At 44.9% G+C, this 12,500-nt stretch overlaps 1 protein-coding gene and 1 long non-coding RNA gene across 5 annotated transcripts in view; both read left to right on the top strand.

Moving 5' to 3' along the window:
* LOC123515164 (phosphatidylinositol transfer protein alpha isoform-like) overlaps positions 1 to 8,895 on the top strand; it is a 9,245-nt gene extending 350 nt beyond the window's left edge. The window contains exons 2-10 of one of the 4 annotated variants that reach the window (XM_045273653.1): positions 2,378 to 2,408; positions 3,464 to 3,627; positions 3,941 to 4,040; positions 4,772 to 4,846; positions 6,474 to 6,641; positions 6,819 to 6,940; positions 8,053 to 8,143; positions 8,260 to 8,311; positions 8,674 to 8,895. In XM_045273653.1, the coding sequence (XP_045129588.1) occupies positions 2,378 to 2,408; positions 3,464 to 3,627; positions 3,941 to 4,040; positions 4,772 to 4,846; positions 6,474 to 6,641; positions 6,819 to 6,940; positions 8,053 to 8,143; positions 8,260 to 8,301 (793 nt within the window). In that variant the 3' untranslated portion in view covers positions 8,302 to 8,311; positions 8,674 to 8,895. The other 3 variants (XM_045273652.1, XM_045273655.1, XM_045273654.1) reach the window with 3 other exon arrangements.
* A 1,231-nt stretch (positions 8,896 to 10,126) lies between these two features.
* The window catches only part of LOC123515051, a 2,670-nt gene continuing 296 nt past the window's right edge, over positions 10,127 to 12,500 (top strand). Inside the window, exons 1-2 of the long non-coding RNA XR_006677747.1 lie at positions 10,127 to 10,165; positions 12,176 to 12,500. The exon at positions 12,176 to 12,500 is cut by the window's right edge and continues 296 nt beyond it. This is a non-coding gene — a long non-coding RNA (uncharacterized LOC123515051). The remainder of the gene's footprint in view (positions 10,166 to 12,175) is intronic.

Consider the following 12,500-nt stretch of genomic DNA (forward strand, 5'->3'; position numbering starts at 1 on the left):
CTCAAAGCATCCTAGCACTTTCTACCTTCCCCCTGTACTATTTTCATTTTTCACGTATCAAATCCACCATCTTTTTCTACTTATTTTTTCCCCTATCCTCTGTATTTCAACCTTCCTATTCAATACACTTGTAGAAACTGTTCAATGAGCATCTCCCACCATCTCGTCATCCCTTCCATGAAAACATAGCACATTCTCTTAACTTCCACTACAATTGACTCATTGACACTAACACATTTTCTCCTGGCATATCGGAACATCATCACTACCATTTCATCACAGCCAAGGACACACTTAACTGTGACCAAAGGAAGTAACGTAGGTTAGTAGGGAATGAGGACGCAAGCAGTGAGAGGAGAGAAGGAATATAATCTTGGAATTGAGAATGGGTGTTGCTTTTGTTTCAGGTGCATCATTTAAGTAAAAATATTATCATGAAACTGTCTCATTCTTGATTATAACATTATGAAGGGGAGTGTGTGGGATGGTTATAATGTAAAGCTGTGGTCAATAATAAACTAGCTTACTACGACGACCACCACCACCACCACTACTATTACTACTACGAAAACTACTACATTTGTGTGTGTGTGTGTGTGTGTGTGTGTGTGTGTGTGTGTGTGTGTAATTCACCACGGTCGCCTGCTGGTCACCCAGCCAGTCTTCCCCATTACAAAAGGAGCTCAGAGCTCATAGACCGATCTTCGGGTAGGACTGAGACCACAACACACTCCACACACCGGGAAAGCGAGGCCACAACCCCTCGAGTTACATCCCGTACCTATTTACTGCTAGGTGAACAGGGTCTGCCCATTTGCCTCGCCGCACCGGGACTCGAACCCGGCCCTCTCGATTGTGAGTCGAGCGTGTTAACCACTACACTACGCGGTGTGTGTGTGTGTGTGTGTGTGTGTGTGTGTGTGTGTGTGTGTGTCCATGAGTGGGAGTGTCCATTGCTTTGTTAAGAAGACTCGGAGACACCATTACTTGCCATTATCTCGTGAGTGATATCAGGCAGACTCTGTTGAATCTCACGTCTTAGGGTCATTCCTCCCTTCCTCCCTCTTGGTGGGCGCGATGTTCACCACTATCCACTGACGTGCTGACACAAAGGAAAATGAAGCATTACTGACATAGTGACGAGAGTAAGGCACAGCACTCCACACGCCCTGGTCAAGGTCTTCAGATAAACAAGCGTTGTATGATTGTTGTCTTCCTATAAAGCTGATGCGACGTTATATAAGTCATAACTGTCGATGCGTGTTAAACTCAATTCTTGGTTTAATGAAATGTCTCTGGCCAGGTAATGCCTATCGTTCGTTACACTGCTGATCTACGACAGTGATAACGCGCTTTTTCACCACTGACGTTATAATGTGACCATTCGAATAAGGTATCTTTACCGAAGCGTCGTGTCATGTGACTTGAACAATCATGTCCTTCCACCCTCCTAGATTTTCAGTCATGTTAACAATGGAGGTGAAGAACAGATCCTGAATGCACGCCTCTCATTAGGTTTACTTACTGTCTCCATACTTGCCAGTTCACGTGCTGACATTGCTGACAGGAAGGAAAAGCACTGCCAGTCTGTAGCCTCACCCAACCCACATCAGCCACAGCAGGCAGCTAATCTTAATTTGAAAAACGGCGACCGTGAGAAACATTTGCTACTTTGTGACTGCGGGACTCGGGTTGTGGGGGAAGGGATGGGGCATGGGACTTGAGTGTGGACCTGGGGCGAGAGGCAGAGAAGTCTGTGGCTGGGAGTGGTGGGGCAGGCAGTGGGGGATGTGGTGTTGAGCGGGACGCGGAGGGACGGGCGGGGTTACTGGGGTGCGGGTCTGGGAGGAACTGTACCATAATGTCACGAGTGCTTGGGCAGAATATAACGTTAAGCGATAAGGCGTTGGAATGTCATTTTATTTTATGATGGAAAGAACCAGAGTGTTCTAAACCGGAAGTCTGGATTTCTGGCACCCACTCAGCCATTCACATCCATATACCCACACAGACAGATAGACAGACGGATATAAATACAAAATACTATGAAAAAAGTCATACAGGCAGACAGACAGACAGACAGCATCCAGTTTCACACAGATTATCAACACTCAGTCACCCAACTACCTACCCAGCCATCCATCTTGACAGAAAGACAGGTGGATAGACAGATAAACAGACAAACAGACGGTATCCATTCATCTGTAGACACCGTTCAGCCAACAACCAACCCACTCACCCACCCACCCACCGACACACACACACACACACACACACACACACACACACACACACACACACACACACACACACACACACACACACACATACGTATACTCTCTCTCAAGTTCACTCAAGTCTCTTTCTTCCCTTTCAGCCGCATCAGTCTGCCCCTCTCCGTTGAAGAGGTGAGTCACGTATCCCCAGTGAACTGCGGTCAGGTGACAGGCTCCACTCATCCTATCGTCACTGCCTCTGCCTGCCCTACCTTCCATGGAGCGCTGGTGGTCGTAGTGACGGTGGTGTGAGTGACGGAATGCTACGGTAAAGGAAGCGAGAGTGTCATTGGTGGCGTGTAACTGAATCTAGCTCAACAATTCATCTTTCCACTACTTTATAGGAGACACACACACACACACACACACACACACACACACACGGCCCGGTAGCTCAGTGGTTAGAGCGCTGGCTCCACAAGCCAGAGGACCGGGGTTCGATTCCCCGGCCGGGTGGAGATATTTGGGTGTGTCTCCTTTGACGTGTAGCCCCTGTTCACCTAGCAGTGAGTAGGTACGGGATGTAAATCGAGGAGTTGTGACCTTGTTGTCCCGGTGTGTGGTGTGTGCCTGGTCTCAGGCCTATCCGAAGATCGGAAATAATGAGCTCTGAGCTCGTTCCGTAGGGTAACGTCTGGCTGTCTCGTCAGAGACTGCAGCAGATCAAACAGTGAAACACACACACACACACACACACACACGTGCAGTGTAGTGTAGTTGTCAACACGCTCGACTCACAATCGAGAGGGCCGGGTTCGAGTCCCGGTAAGCGGTGAGGCAAATGGGCAAGCCTCTTAATGTGTGGCCCTAGCAGTAAATAGGTACGGGATGTAACTCGAGGGGTTGTGGCCTCGCTTTTCCGGTGTGTGTTGTGTGTTGACGTGGTCTCAGTCCTACCCGAAGATCGGTCTATGAGCTCTGAGCTCGCTCCGTAATGGGGAAGACTGGCTGGGTGAACATCAGACGACAGTGGGGGTGGATTACACACACACACACACGTAATGTAAGTGCTTATGTAGCTACGTATATCTGAACGAGTGGGAAATATGGATGGGAGAATAATATACCTAAGGTAATTATAACATTGGTAGACTTGTGATCAGATCGGCTTACGATTGATTTGCTGGAACCGATCACAGTCGTAAGTTCTTTTATGGCTCTACTTATAAAGCGTCCCTTCCCGGCAGTACCACGTGGGGCAGCTGTATGGCGTGGCGGAGATGAGCAAGCGGGAGACAGGGGGAGGCGAAGGCGTAGAGGTGGTAACCAATGAACCTTTTAGAGACCAGCCTCTCTTCCACGGCGCCTACAGCAGCGGCCAGTACACCTACAAGATATACTATCTCAAGAAGTGCGTGCCGCCGGTCTTAAGAGGGGGACATCCGTCTATCTGTCTACCTATACGCTTACGTATTATCTAAACATATTTTCAACTTAATTCAGATGAGTAAGATAAAGAAAAACACCTTGTGAGGATGAGTTATCTTTGCAGTTACTGAGTGGAAGGAAAGACAGGAGGTTTGCTTGAAAATCTGACATAATTTGGACTTTAGATGAGCCAGGAAAACAAAAGAAGCTAGGCGGGAATGATGTGAGATCGCCCGCCCGCCGTGACCTAGCTGTTTTGTATGACCTGCCACGTGACATGTTCCCTTCCGCCACAGAAAGGTGCCACTCTTCATCCGGATGCTGGCGCCAGAGGAGGCTCTGCAGATCCACGAGAAGTCCTGGAACGCCTACCCCTACAGCAGGACGGTCTACTCGGTAAGTCACGGAACTGAAATGTGTCTCTCTGGTGTAGAATGGTGTTGCTTGCTCACGTCTGACGAATGGAAGACTTTTGAGAAATGTCTGACTTCAGGAAGGACAATCTTAAAACATTTCAGCGTCCCATCTCGACTGCTGTGGGTAATTTGCCTGATTACGGTTTAATCATCTTCTATTTCAGCTTGGTGCTTCATTCGCACGTCTCATGAATGGAAGACTTTCGAAAATCATCATTAAATAGTGTATTATTCACAACTGTTTGCGTCTGTCTTGATTGCTTCGACAGGCTTTAGTGGAAGTTGCTGTCGTTTTCAAGTGCCTTTGTGTGTCTAGTGACAGTTCAACAAGGATTTCACATCATTAATGGGAAAGATAGCCATGAAGATTTGGTTAACCATCCCTGTAACCTTTGAAAATAGACCTTATGAGAGAATAAATCTTTTAAAAATGCAGATCCAGATATCTTTCAGTATTCAGTGCTTCCTTCCATCTTGTCATCCTTACAAACATGGATATCTTTCAGTAGGGATTGTTAAAAGAAACAGAAGTGTGATGCCAGAACGTTTGAGAATATGTTGCCTCAAGATCTAAGGTCACACAGACGTGGGGACATGATAGATACTAAGGATGCAACGGGCTTTATTATTGTATTTACTTGTTAATTGTGTTATTAAGCTCCGTTTCCCGCCATCCCTTCTCCTCACTAAGCCGCGACATCTGTGTTTCAGAATCCCTTCATGAAAAGCAACTTCCACTTGGTCATCGAAAGCCTGCACGTGGACGACGCGGGGACCACAGAAAACGTAAGTGACGTGAAGGACAACTGCTGAATCAGCCTCCTTACCGTAGATCAGTGGTTCCCAACCTTTTAGTGATCTAGTACCACTTGGAGGTCCTGTACAGTCGCCGCGTACCACCTGGTTCCAGAGAAACTCAATTCGATCAGATATTACTTTATTTACCATAATTTTACAAGTAGAACACACAAATGAACTAAAAAAAATTCAACTCAATGCGAGGGCTGCATCTGCTTCTTCTCCACCAGCTGGTCAATGCGGGGCATGACTTTGCTCACAGCACATCGGAAATCATTTTATTTTATGTTAGGGCCATAGGCAGTAAACATTTTTGTGAAGTAAAAAATAACTAAAAATCGTTCATGACCCCGAAAGTGCTCGCGTACCACCTGGAAGGCCCTCGCGTACCACTAGTGGTACGCGTACCACAGGTTGGGAACCACTGCCGTAGATGATGGGGGAGTTTAGTAGGGGGCCAGTGGCGATAGCTTATATTTTTGCCGACCGGGGAGGCCCGTAGCCTTCCAGTTTGCCGCACTTCCCAGAAGTAATACAATATTAGAAGACACATATATAAAACCCCTGTGTGTGTGTGTGTGTGTGTGTGTGTGTGTGTGTGTGTGTGTGTGTGTGTGTGTGTGTGTAATTCACTTCACTGTTTGATCTCCTGCAGTCTCTGACGAGATAGCCAGACGTTACCCTACGGAACGAGCTCAGAGCTAATTATTTCCGATCTTGGGATAGGTCTGAGACCAGGCACACACCACACACCGGGACAACAAGGTCACAACTCCTCGATTTACATCCCGTACCTACTCACTGCTAGGTGAACAGGGGCTACACGTGAAAGGAGACACACCCAAATATCTCCACCCGGCCGGGGAATCGAACCCCGGTCATCTGGCTTGTGAAGCCAGCGCTCTAACCACTGAGCTACCGGGCCGTGTGTGTGTGTGTGTGTGTGTGTGTGTGTGTGTGTGTAATTCACCTCAGTCGTCTGCTAGTCACCCAGCCAGTCTTCCCCATTACGGAGCGAGCTCAGAGCTCATAGACCGATCTTCGGGTAGGACTGAGACCACAAAACACTCCACACACCGGGAAAGCGAGGCCACAACCCCTCGAGTTACATCCCGTACCTATTTACTGCTAGGTGAACAGGGGCCACACATTAAGAGGCTTGCCCATTTGCCTCGCCGCCTTCGGGATTCGAATATATATATATATATATATATATATATATATATATATATATATATATATATATATATATATATATATATATATATATATATATATATATATATATATATATATATATATATATATAACCTCCGGTGTCCTTCAGTAGGCTGGAACAGGGCAAGGGGCAAGGGGTAAGGGGCAAGAGATAAGGGACAAGGAGTAATGGCAGGTGTATATGAAGGAGGCGTGTATGTGGAGGGAGAGAGAAAGAGAGCAGGTCTAAGATACCTACGTCAAAAGCAACTCCAGGTAATCACCCCTGCCATGAAAAAAAAGGACAGGTGTCACTTTCGTTGGAAATAGAGATACATAAGAAAACTGCTTTATTAGCTTAAGTAGGGAGCCTCTAAATTACTGCCGTAAATACCTACAACGTGTGTCTCGGTGTCAGATCCACAGGCTTCCTGCGGAACAGTGGCGGTCTACGAGCGTAGTGCGCGTGGACATCGTGAAGGACGCGGTCAACCCGACAGACTACCAGCCCGACGAGGACCCCACCAAGGTGACCTCGCACAAGACGGGCCGCGGACCCTTCCAAGGCACACACTGGCTGGAGAAGGTGAGTCAGGCAGCGGCAGCAACAGTGCGAGTGAAAAAGAAGTTCAAATGAAGACTTTGAGCTCATTTATTTCAGCCTCCAAATCTGAGTGTGTTCTGGTCGTGCTATAGTTTGAGTCTCATACAAGTGAACAGGTAAAAGTTTTAGACAATATATGAGCGTGCGTCCCTCCCCCAGGTGAAGCCAGTAATGACGTGCTACAAGCTGGTCACTGCAGACTTCCGCTGGTTCGGGCTGCAGGCGAGGGTGGAGAGGCACATTCATGACTTCGAGAGGCGATTATTCCTAAAATTCCACAGGTAACGCTGATAAGAATTTTGAAGTGCCTTGAACCGCCTCTTTTAACCCTTTTATTGCAAATGACATTTGTATTCTATTGCGGTAATTATGAATAATTCTGCTGATAAAATAATAACAAGTACTACAAAACATCCAATCATACTTTGCAACACATTCCAGCGTAAATGTTATCTTTCAAACATCATAATGAAGTCTTACTTACACTCACAAGACCACAACAATATCAATCAGTGAGCCAGCAGGCGAAGTCGCAGGCCAGTGATAATAATGGTGATGAAGGTGATGATATGCTCAAAACAAAAACCCCATGGTATAAAAAAAAAATGCCAGTAATTAGTACAGCAAAATAGTACAAAGCCACGAAAAGCAGTTTTGGTATTCATGCAATTTCTGTCCAAATGATTAAAAATACGGTTTTTTCTCATTCCTCATACGACACAACACAGACAACACAAACTACAATGATAAATAGTTGATGTTCTTCTATAATTCTTCAGCATACAATTAAAGAAGACAAAAACATAAAAACAAAAGAAAATAAGGGAAGCTGCAAAAAGAATCAGGTTTACATGTGTCTACTACCTATTTCCCCATATCATCCTCACCCATAGAATTACCGTATCTTAACCCCTTCAGTACTGGGATATATATTCATCTTGAGTTTGGGTATGATTAGACGATTTTATTGACATAGGAAAGGGTCTATGAAGGTCTGAAGATTAATGGCCAGAGTCTTCACTATTTCAGTCCCCTACATAAGTTTCTGAAGCTGTATAAAATCACCAATAGTAAGCAGAAAGAATATGGAAACGCGTCATGGAACTGAAGCGGTTCAAGTTCCATAACGACTCAACACTAACAACCTGATTACTGAGTCTGTTCCATTCCTCCACCATTCCATTTGAGAACCAGTTCCTTCCTATCTATATGGTTTCTAATCTACCTTTATGAAGCTTCAATCCTTTATTTCTTCTCCTATCTCTATCCTATCTACATATCTATCTATCTATCTGTGTGCCTATCTGTCTGTCCATCTGTCTATCTGAATGTTACTTTTATTGTGCCAATGAGAGGGAACCTTACCTGGCTCTGATATCCTGTGTGTCCTCAGGCAGGTGGTGTGTTGGCTGGACCAGTGGTACGGCCTCACCCTTGATGACATCAGGAAGTTGGAGGACGACACTCAGGAGGCTCTACAGAGGGTTAGTGTAGTAGTGGTTTAATCGATTATGTTATGTTGAAGGCGGTCAAGAGAGAGGCGCTGTATTAGGAGGCGAGCTTTGTTCTTACTTAACTAATAACATCTTCACTCCCACAGCAAATTGAGTCCGGAGAGGTGCAGGGGACTGTGGTCACGTAGGAAAGGCGAGGTGAGGTAAGGCACAGACAAGCGTGTTGATCACATTAACCCCTTCAATATTGAGACACATTTTTACCTTGTTTTTTGGTATGATGAAACGATTTTATTTGCATGAGGAAGTGTCTATGGAGGTCAAAAGATTAATGGCAAGAGTTTTTACGATTCTAATCCCAACATATGTTTCTGAAGCTGTATAAAATCACCAAAATAGTAAACTGAATGAATATGAAAAATCGTCCTGGTATTAAAGAGATTAAGACTTCAAGTGACAGACGAGATAGAGAATTAAGGTATGATAAAGAAGATTTGAACTTTATTTTGTAACTATTTGGTATTAACAATTTGTTGATAGTTTCTGTTTGATTGTTTTAGGCATGGAAGACATTTATTGGTTGTAGCGAGAGAGCAGCGGTGTAGACATGGGTCAGAACATACTCTTGACAGCAAGCTTGGAGTGTCTCAGAGAGTGGACGGGATGGGCCGGGAAAGGACGGAACGAAACGGCAAGAGTCAAGCAGCAATTTTTTTTTTTTTATTGTGACCGCGAAGTGTTGTCATAATTAGAATAAAATACATCTATATATTACGAATAAATAGGAGGATGTTTATTAGTCCTGGACATGCTTATTTTTCAGCTCAGACTGTGAGACCAAAATTCCTCCCTTTCCCCCCCCCCACCTTAACATCCAGAAAACGAAAAGAAAAAAAATGGTTTCATGTTTCTATTAGTAGTTCAATGACAAGGTTTTTATTATAATTTGCCATTTTCTATATATTTTTTTTTTACATATACATAGTCATCCGTGTCCTCTCTCTCTCTCTCTCTCTCTCTCTCTCTCTCTCTCTCTCTCTCTGTGTGTGTGTGTGTGTGTGTGTGTGTGTGTGTCCCATATGGCTGCCTGAAAATCCTCATCACACACACACACACACACACACACACACACACACCGCGAAGTGTAGTGGGTAGCACGCTCGGCTCACAACCGAGAGGGTCCGGGTTCGAATCCCGGAAAGCGGTGAGGCAAATGGGCAAGCTTCTTAATGTGTAGCCACTGTCCACCTAACAGTAAATAGGTACGGGACGTAACTCGAGGGGTTGTGGTCTCGCTTTCCCGGTGTGAGTTGTGTGTTGTGGTCTCAGTCCTACCCGATGATAGGTCTTTGAGATCTGAGCTCGCTCCGTAATGGGGAAGACTGGTTGGGTAACCAGCTGACGACTGTGGTGAATTAAACACACACACACACACACACACACACACACACACACACACACACACACGCCCGATAGCTCAGTGGTTAGAGCGCTGGCTTCACAAGCCAGAGGACCGGGGTTCGATTCTCCGGCCGGGTGGAGATATTTGGGTGTGTCTCCTTTGACGTGTAGCCCCTGTTCATCTAGCAGTGAGTAGGTACGGGATGTAAATCGAGGAGTTGTGACCTTGTTGTCCCGGTGTGTGGTGTGTGCCTGGTCTCAGGTCTATCCGAAGATCGGAAATAATGAGCTCTGAGCTCGTTCCGTAGGGTAACGTCTGGCTGTCTCGTCAGAGACTGCAGCAGATCAAACAGTGAAACACACACACACACACACACACACACACACACAGGCGAGGCAAATGGGCAAGCCTCTTATGTCTGGCCCCTGTTCACCTAGCAGTAAATAGGTACGGGATGTAACTCGAGGGGTTGTGGCCTCGCTTTCCCGGTGTGTGGAGTGTGTTGTGGTCTCAGTCCTACCCGAAGATAGGTCTATGAGCTCTGACCTCGCTCCGTAATGGGGAAGACTGGCTGGGTGACCAGCAGACGACCATGGTGAATTACACACATACACACACACACACACACACACACACACACACACACACACGTACACAGAGGAAAACGTTAGAGAAATATACCTTCTTTCGTATCAATATTTATTACCAAAAAGAAAAACCAATTTTTATTTTGAAATTTCACATTATATCGAAAAATGACGAAGGTTTTAGAGTAAGAGAGAGAGAGAGAGAGAGAGAGAGAGAGAGAGAGAGAGAGAGAGAGAGAGAGAGAGAGAGAGAATATGAAGGCAATGAGAGGCTTACATTTATTTTTTCTAACTAATGTTTTTAATCACATAGTTTGCTCTCATTTTATGTATAACAGTAATCAGGAGGCACTAATGGAGCACATGCCTTTACTAAACACTATGCAGTCATGATAAGTGTGACAAAGATTCTCTTTATATGTTCACTTCGTTTTCTTCCCCCAACCTAAAAAAGAAAAAAATAATCTCAGTTCGTTGGTAACTATTTTTTTTCAGATATAAACAGGCAAACAGACAAACAAACAACAACCTTCATTCACAGTGCTAGTACAAATACAAAGTCTTGCTGTGACTGACAGAAAGCAACAAGGGGCAGAAAAACATTATCATAGAAAAGTTCTGGGGTTTAATTTTCCTCCCTGTGTGAGGCATGAGTGGAGCGGCAGGCAGATCTGTCTCTCGGTAGTGGTGATGGTAATGACGGTAGTGATGAAAAGGATGGTTTTGGTTTGGTGGTGGTAATGAATGCAACACTCGAAATTATCCAGCATCCTTAATGTTTGAGGTGAATTTAACAGTTCTGTAAGTGAGACAGTACATAGCTGTCTATCTCAAAACACTTCTCAAGTATTGGATAATCCATTCCATACTAAAGGTACATATACGCTGTTGTAGCACATTCGCTATGCCCTTTTTTGTTACCCTACACCAGCGCCTCTCTTACATAAAGCAGAATATAACATGGAAAGATCAAGACGGCCATCATCTGGCCGTCTATTTAGTTAGCAACAGAAGAACACAAACAGGACAGGCTAATCTATAAATAACCGCCTCAGCAATGAGCAATCTTTTCAAAGAGCGAAAAGCGACGACTGATTTCCTATAAAAGACAATGCGCATACCATTAACAATACACGTGGTGGTACACACGCAATGACCACCGAGATACCTAAAACAATAGTGATTAGCATAACGACGAACATTGACTTAAGAATACTTGTCAAGCTTTGCTATAGTGTGTGTGTGTGTGTGTGTGTGTGTGTTTGGACGAGAGTTGATGGGAAACATTACTAAAACCTACTTTCCACCGTCTCAGTAACCACCACCACCACCGACAACATCAACAATAACAACGACACCATCAGATAAGGTTTGAAAAATTCAGTCTTTCTTCATGAAACTTAATGAGGGAGGGGTAGAAGGGCGGGGTGAGGGATGGAGTGAGGGAAAGGGTGGACAAGAGCGTTGGAGAGAAGGGTGGGATTGAAGGAGGGCGAAAGCAGTAGACAGAGCGAGAGCATGAGAGGTTTATCAAGGGTAGTAGCGTAGGAGAGGAGGAGGAAGGACCGGGAGAAAAGAGGGTTAGAGGTAAGGAGAGGAGAGACTGTGTTGTCCAAGTTGACCTGAAAGTGGGCAGCAGTATGGATGTCGAGTAGAAGTGAGGGAGGGAAGGAAAGGCTGCAGCGAGAGAGGGATGAAAGGCAGCAGAGTGAGTAGGGAGAGAGAAAAAAATGAAGGAAGGAGGAAGGTTATTAGTCACTCACTTATTACAACAATTGACACATATTTGACTAAAGGACGAGACGCGTTTTACATTATGCAACATTCTGAACCTAACTCTTCTTAAAAGTCTATAGAAAACATAAATAACTTATAGGCAAAGAAAGAGAGAGAGAGAGAGAGAGAGAGAGAGAGAGAGAGAGAGAGAGAGAGAGAGAGAGAGAGAGAGGGGCAGTGGAAAACTGGATTAAGTATTATTACCAATCTTCACTTTTAAATCCTTATCATTTTATCTAAGTCCGGGAATTAACACGTATCTTTTTTATCTCCTGTTCCTGGTGGCCTCCTTCTGAGACACACACACACACACACACACACACACACACACACACACACACACACACACACTCACTCCCCTAACCATAGACTGATCCTTCCATTTGCCACAGTGTACAGACCCTTAACACAAAACGAGGTGAAGAGGAGGGCGTGCATGATAGCGAGATGGTAAAAGAATGGAGTAAAGAAAAGCGAAGAAAGAAAGAGGAAAGAAAATAACCATCCATCCTTAGAGATAGAGAAGAGAGATGGCACAGTTCTAGTATGATGACAAGATTTAATGGTTAACTTTTCTATTTTCTACTCAAGTTATTAGCGTTAGTGAGATGCAACAAGGTAT

Source organism: Portunus trituberculatus, chromosome 38 (genome assembly GCF_017591435.1).
Source record: "Portunus trituberculatus isolate SZX2019 chromosome 38, ASM1759143v1, whole genome shotgun sequence".
NCBI classification, from domain to species: domain Eukaryota; kingdom Metazoa; phylum Arthropoda; class Malacostraca; order Decapoda; family Portunidae; genus Portunus; species Portunus trituberculatus.